Source organism: Benincasa hispida, chromosome 9 (assembly GCF_027475165.1).
Source record: "Benincasa hispida cultivar pf3 chromosome 9, pf3_genome.v1.1, whole genome shotgun sequence".
Classification (NCBI taxonomy): Eukaryota; Viridiplantae; Streptophyta; class Magnoliopsida; order Cucurbitales; family Cucurbitaceae; genus Benincasa; species Benincasa hispida.
Genome location: NC_143486.1, coordinates 75272379 through 75285907, shown reverse-complemented (window position 1 = coordinate 75285907; position 13529 = coordinate 75272379). Strand labels below are relative to the sequence as shown.

At 36.4% G+C, this 13529-nt stretch overlaps 1 protein-coding gene across 5 annotated transcripts in view; it reads right to left on the bottom strand.

Moving 5' to 3' along the window:
- Window positions 1-632: 632 nt before the first annotated feature.
- Window positions 633-13529, bottom strand: part of LOC120085565 (binding protein) — a 90266-nt gene continuing 77369 nt past the window's right edge. For 4 of the 5 annotated variants that reach the window (XM_090317793.1, XM_090317791.1, XM_090317792.1 and 1 more), the window contains exons 32-42: window positions 12929-13402; window positions 12523-12852; window positions 11966-12418; window positions 11826-11872; window positions 6088-6181; window positions 5634-5840; window positions 4299-4424; window positions 3846-4217; window positions 3527-3758; window positions 1570-2323; window positions 633-1130 (exon numbers count right to left, since the gene is read on the bottom strand). In XM_090317793.1, coding sequence (XP_090173919.1) covers window positions 1623-2323; window positions 3527-3758; window positions 3846-4217; window positions 4299-4424; window positions 5634-5840; window positions 6088-6181; window positions 11826-11872; window positions 11966-12418; window positions 12523-12852; window positions 12929-13402 — 3036 coding nt within the window. In that variant the 3' untranslated portion in view covers window positions 633-1130; window positions 1570-1622. The remainder of the gene's footprint in view (window positions 1131-1569; window positions 2324-3526; window positions 3759-3845; window positions 4218-4298; window positions 4425-5633; window positions 5841-6087; window positions 6182-11825; window positions 11873-11965; window positions 12419-12522; window positions 12853-12928; window positions 13403-13529) is intronic. The other variant, XM_090317795.1, reaches the window with a different exon arrangement.

The following is a 13529-nucleotide window of genomic DNA, read 5'->3' as shown; positions in this document are numbered from 1 at the left end:
TCATCATTACAAGTAAATTATGGTATTAATCTACTAGTATTTTGAACTCCTTGTCCTCGCTTCCCTCGCTCACTCCAAATTCTCATTTCTCCCTCTCATTAGCCCAAAGAGAGGTCTGAAAACATATTTCAAGCTCCGAAAACGACGTTAATGGTAATTTCTTGGCTCATAGCCAAGGGGTCGACTGACACAAAAATTGGAGATGACAATGAAAGAGGAAGAAAATTTTGTATTTTTTTAAATGAAGGAACAATACAATAACCTCACTCGAAAGTCCATCACATTTCAAGCAACATAATTTTGAGACATCGATACAATTATTCGTTCAATTCCATCGATAAATCGGCGTAATAATGATGTATGCCACCGATAAACTCTCTGAATTTGCAAATATCACTCTTACTAAAAAGAAAATAATAGTGCATCGACCATTTTTCATATCCTGTACAAGCAAAATGTCTAAGAGTACATCTCATTTTCAATCTCTGTATGGAGACAAGCTCATAAGTTACTCAATACAACAACATTTAATAAGTAAAAATGCAATGCAATGCAATGAAAGGAAAGGAATTAATTCAAGAATCATATGACTCATATCTGAATGTAAAAGTAAATTGAACTGCTGGCAGATATATCTCATCTCAATGAGGTAATTACTAAATCAATGGTATAAGTGAAATATACAAATTAATATGAACAATTTAATTAAGAGCTGAAGCTAAAAAGGGGAAAGAACTAAACCTATTGAAAGATATCCATTCTCACTTAATGATGTTCAAAGGCTAAAGGTAAACTGAGGGCAGCTAATTATGGACATTTTGTCTACCAATATATACAAGTTTCAGCTCCATTACCTATTCATTTCCCCATGATGAAGATAATCAGATTTGTATAAGAGATCAAGTAAAAATCTAATGGTGCAAAAAAAAAGAAAAAGCCTTGGGATTCACTTGAGATCCCGTGTCGTATGGGAAGCAATTACGCTAGGATATGTTAGACTGTCCGAGCTATTGGCAAGTACATCCTTCCATATCTAGGATATGGAGTACGTCAAAAATCTGAAACAGTTGATATCTTCAAAGTCTTCCAATTCGATATGACTTGATAAGTCATGGCTACTGCTAAATGCTCTGCAGACATTACATAAATATTATGAACGAAAAAAGTTAATAAGTATATTTTCTAATGAATATACATTTAGACATTTGTTCATCACAAAACTTCAGATGCAATATTAGAGGATGGATGAACTAAGATCCCCTTTGGTTTTTCTTTTTTGCTGCTTTAATGAAACATTTTCAACATGTAAACTAATTTGACAGATTTCAAAAATACATTTGAAATATAGAACACGAAAAAGAAAATTTTGTTATACCAACTTATGTTAAAATAAAGAATAAACAGAACAATGACCACCAAAAGACCTTTGAAATTCTTAATTTGCTTACCAACGTGAACAAAATTAGAGTGCAGAAACATGAATATGGAATGCATTCCTTTTCATTAAAGTAACTTATGAAACTATTTCGAGCTATTTGATTAGCAATATTGGTAACTACAAACACGAACCTGGCATAATAGTGCAGTACGTCAGAATTTCACAACTCCTGAAAAAAAAAGTCCTATCCTGCAGCAGAAGGTTTAGATTTGGTATTTCGAGGAAGACTAGCTTTTCGTAGCTGAGGATTTTCAATAGAATATACAAGAAGACTCCCATCTTTTGTCCCAGCAAGAAAGCATTCTTCTGCAGTTACTGTTAGAGACACAATTACTTTTCCAATTCCGTTGTACCTACTTACAACCTCAAGTGAGTTCATGGAGCGGACAACAATCTGACCATGATCACCAGCACAGACCAAAAACTCGCCACATTGACTCAGTTCAACACAGTTGAGGCGGCCGTTGGATTCAGAAGCAGCCAAATGTTTACCATTTATTGAATAGAGGTGCAAACTAAGATCATCATCGGCGTAAAAAACAACTCTGCCATGTCGTGAAGCTATGAGCTTGGACAATCCACAACCAGATGGATGATGCAAAGATCTTATGTATCTTCCTTCACGAAGAGTATGGAAAATGCAAGTCCCATCTTTTGATCCACTGATAACTATGTCTAACTCCACACTAACATATAAGCACGTAATTATGTCGTCATGCCCACAGAGAACATGGAATGGAGTCTCTGCAATGACATAGTCTTTTCGAGGTGGGTCTGATTGTGTGCTGCGTACTCGTTTTTCAGTGCTCCTACCACGAAGAACTTTCCACACCATAACTGTAGTGTCATAACTTCCCGTCGCAAGAATACTTCCGTCTGATGCCACTGTAACATTGATAATTACAATATCACCATAGTATTCGTACAACTATGCATTCAAGGAAAGGAGGGGTTGGGGGCATGGCTAGCAAAATAATTGTGACTAGGGGAAACAAGGAAAATAACATGAAATGTTTCTGCATTCATCTTGAAATTGTTTTATAATTATATATCATTATCAGTTTTCAAGTATCTTTAAGGTGTGTTATATTGAAGAGATGTTTTTTTCTTGAAAAGGAACTCTGACTTTTTATTGAAATGGTGAAAAGAGACTATTGCTCAAGATACAAGAATATAAAAAATAGAGGACAAATTAATAGATATATACTATAAGAATTGAAGATAAAAAATAAAATTACAAAGGTTACTAAGGAGTTGGGGGCGTTTGATTCTCTCCAAGACAAATTCCAAATAATCTCTTTACACTAATTACCAGCTTCACCGTCACAAATCCAACTCTCTCATGAAGCACGACTAGTATTTCCTAAACTAACCACCGCGTGATTTCTCTACCCTCACAATACACCATATCTTATTCAATGTGTAGGCCAAGTAATGAATCCCCTACATGCAGCTACTAGATAGAGGACTTACAAATAATGCATCTAAGGTCTTATTCTAAAAAATGGTACTAACACTGCATTCATATCAGCATGCCTTAGCTCCTCCACTCTATTTATAGCAAAATATTAAAATAATGCTCGTCATTGAAAGGTTTGACCAAGTTTACCCTAGCTTCATGTATAGCTTTTGCAAAGGAAGTCGTCTAGGAAATGCTGGGTTTTGAATCGTGCAGATGAATAGATAATATAAACTCGAGTCTTTGTAACATGTATTTGATATTTGAAGTTATTAATAAAAGCCAGTGACCCAGTGTATAACCTAGAGCGTAGCTTCAAGAAGCCTACGTTTATGTAACTCAAGAGATTACCAGATTTAAGCTCCAATTGCACAATATAGGCCATATAAACCCCACGCCTAAGCCAAATGCTTCCTAAACAGTTGAGAGGCACAATTCTCTCAAATCTAATCCTAAATATGTCCACATCCCATGCCTCTTACTCATCCTTTTGATTAACCATAAGTGCCCCAATTAACAATCCTATCAATGAAGTAAGTCATATGACTTGACCTTTAGCAATGTTTGGAGAATGATCTCAGAAGTAAACCAAAACAATACCATAATTTTAAAATATATAATGCAGGTACCTGCTGCACAGCTAACCACATCACTATGTTGTCGGATGCTCTGTAACAACCTGCCATCAGCCACAGAAATAATATGAAAGCTATTATCCCAATTACCACAAGAAACCAAAAAGTTCTCAACAGGTGTTTGCATGGTAGCGAAACATTGTCCTCCAAGTTCAAAATTTTCAGCTAAAGGGCTCCCAATTTTACGAGGAGAAAGAATGTCTGAACCCACTCCAAAAAAAGGTTCCTGCAAAAAGTTGATAAAGTTTTTTGAGTCACAACAAACCAATCTTATAGATAGCATTATTGACCTTCATAGGTAATCGAGAACAACCTGAGATCCAGAGAATGTAAAGTTTCCTCCATACTGTAACTGGGTGGTCAACCACATTTTAACAGTCAGAACTAGCCCCTGGCTCACAAGGACAATATGCGTGTCTAACATACTAATGTGTAATATGGCTAATGGAGGATTAGTGGAACATGAAATAATGGACGTTAAACTAATGGAACCAGGAGCAAAATATAACGGGTGTGCTATTGGTATAGGTGGCCCTCTTCTTGGATGTTTTTTACGAAAAATCTGGATTGGTGTTTGGCCAAAGTTAGCAATTTGATCCTCAATTGCTGATCTTTGCAGATCATCTTCCATAGTGTCAAGATCAACAGCACCTTCATAAGTCAAATAATAAAAGACATTCGCAGCCTGCAATACATCATATTCAATTATTACGGATTATGGGAAAAGGTCTCCACAAGAGATTTTTACTTGATACTCAGAGAATACCTCCACTGCTGGTTTTCCACGCTGCTTATAACCAAAAACCAGATCTATCCAGTGATGTAGATTCGAACTAACATACTCACTTTCAAGTGCTTCCCGGTTTCTACTTATAAATACTTCAGGTGAGCCCTACCAAAAGGATTGCAATGAAGTTTTTCATAGAGAACAAACTGGTGCAAAACAAAAAAACTACGAACACACATCAAACAAAGAGCAGCCAAGTACAACTTTTCATATGCTTGGGGGGGATATTATAGTCATTATTTAATATGCAGAGCCCATGACTTTCGTTCACTTAAAAAGCTTATTTTATAACCAGAACACCTCTAAATATAATTGATGCACGGGCATCTTTTCTATAGATAATCAGCACAATCCCTTCCCAATGTAAAAGAAAAAGAGACAACAAAGGAATAAACTACAGTACAAGCAATATTTAATTTAGACGATGGGCATAAAAAAAAGGAAAAAAAGAGTAAATACTTTAGAAATAATAAAATGCATAAATTCTCTTTCTGATAAATGTTTTTTATTGTGTATCTTCATACCCAATGGCGGCCATTTCTAACATAAGATATTTTACACATTTACAGTTTCTATCAGGAAAAATGCCCTGCAAACTACAATAGTTAATTCAGTTTCCAAGGCAACAAGTCAGCTAGCTTGGCACTTAGTATCCCACGTCTTGGCTCTTCTTTACACCATTCGGTAAATAAAGCAGCATTGACAATTAATGAGCCATGGTGCATGGTGGTTGGACAAACAAGTGTTATTTTTCTAATAATAAAAACGTGATCCACAAAGTTCAATTTTCTGTACTTGTTTAAAAAGCACCTTCTTTTGCCAATTGAAACCTCCAAATAACCTGAACAGGAATAATTCCTTGCTGAAATGAGGAAAGTCATTGTGTTGATCAACCTCAACGGAAAAAAGTTAATTCTTCTTGAAAAGATGAATACATGAAACTCACCTTTCTTCTTTCTTAATTATAACAGAATTTGAGAATGAAATTAAAACAATATACTGTATACATAACTTGAGAGGCTAGGAATCCTTTTTCACCAAAAAAAAAAAAAAAAAAAAAAAAAAAAAAAAAGAAAAAAAGAAAAAAAGAGGAAAAGAAAAAAGAAAAGAAAAGGCGAACGTTACAGGAAATAACTTCACCAACATCACAAACTAGTTAGAAGATGCATAATCAACCGACTGAGCAACTGGCTTCACTTTATAACTCGGGAAATGTGAAATTTATATTGACAAAAAAAAAAAAAAAAAAAACAATTGCAGTGAGAAATAGAATGATATTGTCATCTAAAATCATGGGCAGGGAAAGTTGCAAACCTTGGCCCAAGGTGGGAGGACTACATCACCTATGGGTTCACCATCTTGCTTAACCCCCAAGTGATAATGATTTGAATTGCAGAGGAACTCTGGCATGTAAAAAAACTCCGGTATCAATTCCTTCACATCACTTGTATTGGACAGGCAATTTCGATATGTCCCCTCAATGCTTTGGAAAAGGCGATCTGCATGATCAAATTTACCACCCTGACCAAAAGCATAAGTGAATGTCTATTTGTCAAATAAACAGTCGTGGGCTCTTAAATCTGAACTTTTTTTTTTTTTGGTAATTATCCCCCACTTTGCACTTTTCAAGTGCTTAATTGAAAATGCATGTTTACATTGAGGAGGAAAAATGATCAGAGAACAAAAATTTTAAAAGAAATAATCTGTTGCAAGTATTCCATATTAGGCACCAGGATATATTAAGCATAGCATAACATTGACAACTTACTTGCAAATTCTGGTGAAGAGATGTAAATGGCTCCAATCGTAGAAGGTAGTACAGAACAATTCCCATGCTTGAGTAATGAGATCCATAATAAAAGCTGCAAACAAACATGGCCATTTCCAATGAAACTTGGTTTTATGCTCAACAATGTAGGTTGGAGGATTCAAATCTTAGACCTCTTAAGTCGAAGGTATATGCCTAGTCCAGTTGAACTAGGCTTATGGTAGCTAACGAAACTTGGTTTTATAGAATAAATTTAATATTATTATATATATTTTTTTCTTTGTGGTGGGGATGGAAGGTAACACAGAAATTGGAATGAACAGAGATCCCAATATAAAGCCAAGGGATTTTTTTTGCAACATCATTTACCACTCAGCCAAAGACAAATTTTTATAAAGCCAGGGGAATTCAGCAAAACAAAATTAGATTCATGATAAAAGTACTGCACAGTTCTCTATATTTGTCCTATACATAACCTAATATTTCTAGACCAATGGGAAAAGTGTTACTAACATGTAACCCAACATTTACCCGGTAATTAACTATAATTTTGTAAAACTCTTAGGTTTGAGAAAGAATCAGAATACTCTATTCATTCACCAAAAATATGAATATATACAAGTATACAAAGCATAGAAAAGGAAAATATCACAAAATATTTACAAGAATGGAAAACCCTAACTATAAAATTATAACACTACCCCTCAAGTTGGAGCATATATGTTAATCATGCCCAACTTGTTACACAGATAATCTATACGTCTTCCATCCAATGCTTTCGTGAAGATATCTCTTAATTGTTCTCCAGTCTTCACATTTCCTGTAGATACCAACCCTTGTTGAATTTTTTCACGTACAAAATGGCAATCAACTTCAATATGTTTAGTCCTTTCATGAAATACTAGATTAGACGCAATATGAAGTGCTTGATTATCACACCACAACTTTGTTGGTGTGGTGATTTCAAATCCCAACTCAACAAGAAGTTCATATATCCAAATCAATTCACACACAGATTGTGTCATTACTCTATATTCTGATTCTACACTTGAACGTGACACCACATTTTGCTTCTTACTCTTCCAAGAAATCAAATTACCACCAACAAAAACACAATACTCTGAGGTTGATCTTCTGTCTTCTTTAGATCCTACCCAATCGATGTCTGAGAAACATTCAATATTAGTATGACCATAATCCTTATATAATAAACCATGCCCGGGAGAAGCCATCAAATAACAAAGAATCTGTTCCAATGCAGCCCAATGATCAACTGTAGGGCATGACATGTACTGACTCACAATACTTACTGAATAGGCTATGTCGGGTCGAGTCATTGTAAGGTAATTAAGTTTTCCCACTAACCTCCTATATCTTTCAGGATCTTTTAGCAATTCTCCATCTTTTGTGAGTGGTCCATTGGGGTACTACATGGCTTAGCCCCTAGCTTTCCTGTTTCAGTCAACAAGTCAAGTACATATTTTCTCTATGATAATAGAATTCCTTTCTTGTTTCTTATTACCTCAATTTCTAAGAAGTATTTCAACATGCCCAAATTTTTTTGTATGGAATTGACTATGAATAAAGGTCTTTAGAGACTGGATACCTAAAGCATCATCACCTGTAATCACAATATCATCCACATATACAACTAACAAGATGACACCACCCTCTGATCTCTTAAAAAAGACTGAATGATCTGACTTGCTCTTCCGCATTCCAAAGCTTTCAATCACCTGACTAAATTTACCAAACCAAGCTCGTGGGCTCTGCTTTAATCCATACAAGGATTTACGAAGTCGACACATCGTTCCATTCTCCCCTTGAGCAACAAACCCTAGTGGTTGCTCCATATACACCTCTTCTTGAAGATCACCATGAAAAAATGCATTTTTAATATCAAGCTGATGTAAAGGCCAATGATTGATTGAAACTAATGAAATAAACAACCTCACAGATGCCATTTTTGCTACCGGAGAAAAAGTATCAACCTAGTCAATGCCATAAGTTTGTGCATAACCTTTCGCTACAAGGCGCGTTTTTAACCGAGCAACAGAACCATCAGGGTTGACTTTAACTGCATACACCCATTTGCAACCGATAGTCTTCTTTCTTGCAGGGAGAGAAACTAAATCCCAAGTACAATTATCATATAAGGCAGTCATCTCCTCCACCATTGCGGCACACCAACCAGGATAAGACAAAGCCTCATGAACAGTTTTCGGGATGGATACAGGCTCTAAGGATGCAATGAATGAACATGTGGAAGGCGACAAATGGTTATATGAAACAAAAGAGGAAATAGGATGAGCACATGTACGTTTACCTTTACGAAGAGCAATAGGAAGATCATCACCCGTTTCTGGATCCAATGACGAAGAAGACTCTGGTACAGGGCATGGAACTGGAGGAGGTTGTCGTCGAGTATAGACCTTAACGATGGGAGGAAGAGTAGAGGTAGCCACAGGTAGAGATGAATCAGGAAGAGGATCGGAAGGAGAAATAACTGTGTACACAAGGAAATCATCATCTAATTCCTTATGCTCCCCCTGACTCTTATTCGAAGAGAAAGACGGTGATGAAAAAAATGAGGTATGTTCAAAAAACGTGATATCAGGAGAGATTAAATATTTATTTAGACTAGGACAATAACACCAACACCCCTTTTGGACACGAGAATAACCAAGGAAAATACATTTTAAGGACTTTGGATCCAGCTTGGTATGTTGAGGCTGAACATCCCAAACAAAGCAGGTACAACCAAATATTTTGGGTGGAATGGGAAACAAATGTTGTTTGGGGCATAAAGTACGAACAGGTATCTCACCCTTAAGAATGGAAGAGGACATGCGATTTATTAAGAAACAAGCCGTGGAAACAGCATCAGCCCAAAAGGATTTTGGAACATGTATCTGAAACATCAAAGCTCTGGTTATCTCAAGGAGATGATGATTCTTTTGTTTTGCAACCCCATTTTGAGATGGAGTATCGACACAAGAAGATTGATGAAGGATGCCATGGGCATCTAAATAAGACTTGAGTGTATGAGAGAAATATTCCTTAGCATTATCACTCCGTAGGATTTTAAGAGCACCACTAAACTGAGTTTGAATTTCAGCATGGAAGTTATGAAAATGAGAAAGTAACTTAGAACGACTTTTCATTAAATATAACCACGTAACACGAGAATAGTCATCGACAAATGTAACAAAATACCTAAACTCTCCTTTGGACTCAACAGGACATGGACCCCAAACATCAGAATGGACTAATTCAAAAGGAGCACTAGCTCGTTTATTGATTTGAGGATACGAACTCAAACGATGAAATTTAGCAAATTGACATGACTCACAATCTAAAGAAGACAAATGTTAAAGTTGTGGATGAAGACTCTTCAACACAGAGATAGACGGATGACCCAAACGACAATGCTCTTCAAAGGGAGACAACACGCTAGAGCATGTGATGGCCGTAGGTTTTTGTGGTTCAAAGATGTAAAGACCTCCAAATTCCCGCCCTTTACCAATAGTCTGTTTCGTCGTAAGATCCTGAAATAAGCAATAACCAGGAAAAAAGGAGACACAACAATGAAGATCACGAGTGAGTTTACTGACCGAAATCAAATTAAACGAGAAATTTGATAAATTTAAAACCGATGACAAAGAAATTGATTCAGTGAGATGGACGGTTCCTGATCCTAAAACAGGAGTGGAGGTTCCATCAGCTATAGTGACATTAGGTGAAAAGGTAGATGTACAAAGGTCAGAGAATAAACTGGGGTTACCTGTCATATGGTCTGTAGCGCCAGAGTCAATGACCCATTTTGACGTGGAGGAAAGAAGACATTTAGAAATGTTACCTGTCTCTGCGATGGTCGTAATGGGAGTAGAAGATGATGCCCTTAATGACTCTTGATACTGTTGAAATTTAGCAAACTCCTCTGCAGAAATCGTAATTGACTTGTGAAGATTATCAAGAGTAGAGGCGACATGTGCAGAGGGTGATGGCATCCTCTGACCCTTATTCAACAATCTTCTGCATTCATGTTTCGTATGGCTAGGTTTATGACAATAATAGCAAACACCTCCTCCTGGATCCATTCAACTTGTGTTTAGTTACTTTTGACACCATAAGAACAATCTCAAACATTACTTGTTTCTTATCAGCCATTACCTCAAAAAATAGACACCAGACAGCAGAGAATCAAACCCTAATTTACCGAAGAGATGTCTTTACAAGCAGTGAGTATATCTATATATCCCAAAAAAACACACCACCAAGAAGAGCCAACAACACTGAGGAAACCCACAGAAGATGGACGAAAAACAACGGCGCACGCGTCGGCGCATGGACGGACAGCAGGTTGGAACAAGCGGCGCATGAGCCTCACGCGCTGGTCAGATGGCAACCGGACTTTGGGGTTTTGTAGATCGGCGGCTGGGCTCCTTATTGGACTGGGTGGTGTAAAAAAAAAAAACAGTTTCTTTTCCGACGGCGGCAGCTAACGACAGCAAATGAACCGAAGACGGCGACTGTGAGTAAAAATGTAAACTCACCTCTCCATAAAACCCTAAACGTATCACAAACGGGTTCTAAAATCTCAAATCCTAAGGTTCACAAAACCCTAAGTTTGTTTAGAGAGCTCTGATACCATGTAAAACTCTTAGGTTTGAGAAAGAATCAGAATACTCTATTCATTCACCAAAGATATGAATATATACAAGTGTACAAAGCATAGAAAAGGAAAATATCACAAAATATTTACAAGAATGGAAAACCCTAACTATAGAATTATAACAAATTATATGAAAGGTTCCATAAACTAAAATGACTTTCCCTCAATGTCCCTGCAAATATTATGCTATATCTTTTACATGATTAGTCATTTGTTCTATATTTTCGTTTTACTTGCTCACTTGGAATATATGTCTTAAATCATCAATTGACCTAAAATCATCAATCTTTTACATGATTAGTCATTTGTTCTATATTTTCGTTTTACTTGCTCACTTGGAATATATGTCTTAAATCATCAATTGACCTAAAAGTTTAACCTGATGGGTGAAAGTTAATTTAATATTATATCATCTAACATTCCCCCTCACTTGTGGACTTGAAATATGCAGAAGATCCAACAAGTGGAAATCAATATTAACTGGGGACGAAATAACATTGCAGGGATTTGAACACATGACCTCCCAGACCACTTGTTCTGATACCATCCTAAATTACTGATTCACCCAAAAGCTTAAGCTAATGAGTGAAGGTAAATTTAATATTATATCATCTAACAACATGAATGCTTGATGGTTGTAAAACATATCTTACATCTCCATTATCCTTTAATTCTTTCAACCTTCTTTTCCTTCTACGAATAATATTGGTGCGAGCTCAAGATCCCTTGCGACCGCTAGTGTTTATCTATCTATTATTTTCTAGAAGAATAAATTTATCTTCCGTTGCCGACGAAATCTCTAATCTAAAAAAGATGGGAGCATATTTATAGTTTATGGTTTTGTTAGAGTTCCATCTCAGCCTGTTAATGCTCTTTCCCCTTAAGAAAACTCTATACCATACTAAGTGAAAACATTGAAAGCCAAAATTTTCAAAATTGTGTAAACTTGAAAGTTTCAAAAACAGATATCAGCTAATTTTTGCTCCCTCCAAAGTAATTAAATAAATAAAAAACAAAAATAAAAAAAACTTGCTTAAAAATAAGAAATCATGACAGAAATCACCTTGGTATGTCAGGATCACAAAAGTTACGATATCTATCTTCAAATACCTGCAGAGGTAACAGTTGACACATATAATAACTGTAAAAATTAAAAACTAAAATAAAACGGGGACATCTGGTGTAAAGGACAATGGAACTAACCTCAAACCGTTTCAAATCTAAAGCTCCAACAGGCTTTGAAAGATCACGAAAAGTTGATGATTTGTTAAAATCAAGAACCTCAGAGGAGTAATCCGCCAAAACCCAGGGGAAGACCGGATACTGAGTTAAATCATTATAAGATCTTCCAGAAAGAGTATTGAGAATCATTAAATACTCAAAGTTTGTGATATCCCTCCTCCTCCAACTCTCTCTTGCAGTTTCTGCCAGCTCTAAGGCAACACGTCTATCGACAAAAGAAATAACTCCACTTTGATTTCGACTACTGCCTTTAGGAAACAAATAGTCATTTCTACTCGACACGATCAGAGTCCCAATATCTTTCGCAACTTTTGGAGAGTTGAAATTAAAAAAGACTGGTGCAACTGAATCACTGAAGAAGATCTCTATTGCAGTGTATCTTAGCAAATATCGAGTCCAGTGAACTCCTTTTATCTGAGAGTCCATCATACATACAAGAACGGGAAGAAAAAAAAAACATTAGATTTCTATACACAACAATGCCTGGTAAAATGAAATGGAATTTGTGATTTCCCTACCTTTCCAATGTCCCATCTTCTATGGCGTCTGACATTTTTTAGTGGTCTTTTTAAATAGCCATCATCATTCATCACCTCCATGTTATCAAATGAAGTACTCTTTCTCGAATCCAATTGTAAATGCAATGGCCACTTTAGAGACTTCTGCCTTTGGTTGAGCTTAGTCAAATTTGAACTTTTAAGAACTTCGAAGTTCTTAAAGGTTGATGCTCCCCCAGTGCCTTCGACCAAAAATTCGCCAAAAAAATGCAAAACATTTTTCATTACAGCCAAACGTCCAGCTAATTTTCTTTTGGGTGTCACAAGTATGCAAGGAGTCGACATGAGAACCTGATGCATGAAGCCATCCATGAACACTACTGAAGTATTTAACTAATGGAGTGCAGTTTCAACTTAGTTTACATACCTCGCTTTCTTCTGTCACTGATGAAAATAAAGTATCTTTTCTGTCCTGTACAATATCTTTCCAGTCACCAACGTCTTTGATTAGCTCTGGGTACTGGCCATCGGAAGAGTCCTTGAGAATGGAAGCATTAGGTTCACATTGTTCAGCATCATTTTCAATGGGTTCTGAGTTTCCTTCATCAGTTATCTTCCGAACACCTTTCAGCAAAAATCTTTTCATTTGCTCTGGAATGTGCCCAACAATACCAGATTTGTTTTCATTTTCAGCGTGAGTAATGTCAGCACCAGGAGAAATTGATGAGGGGTGACAAAGCTTTTCATCAAAGTGATAATTCTTTCTTAGTTTAGGTCTTCGTCGCCACATATCTTCAGTCTTGTCAAGTTTCCAATGCGTTGAAGAAATATTTGGAGAAGAATTAGCAGCCCACGGACCACGCTCGTCAATCAAAGCACGAAACATGTGCATCCACTTTTCCTGCCAATAGAACAAACTCTATGACAGAACTGATGAAACAATCTTAAGTTCCCATTCCATGTGAAACAAATGGCATCAATCAAAAGGATGATGACAAGTATGAAAACTAAACAATGTAGACTACACA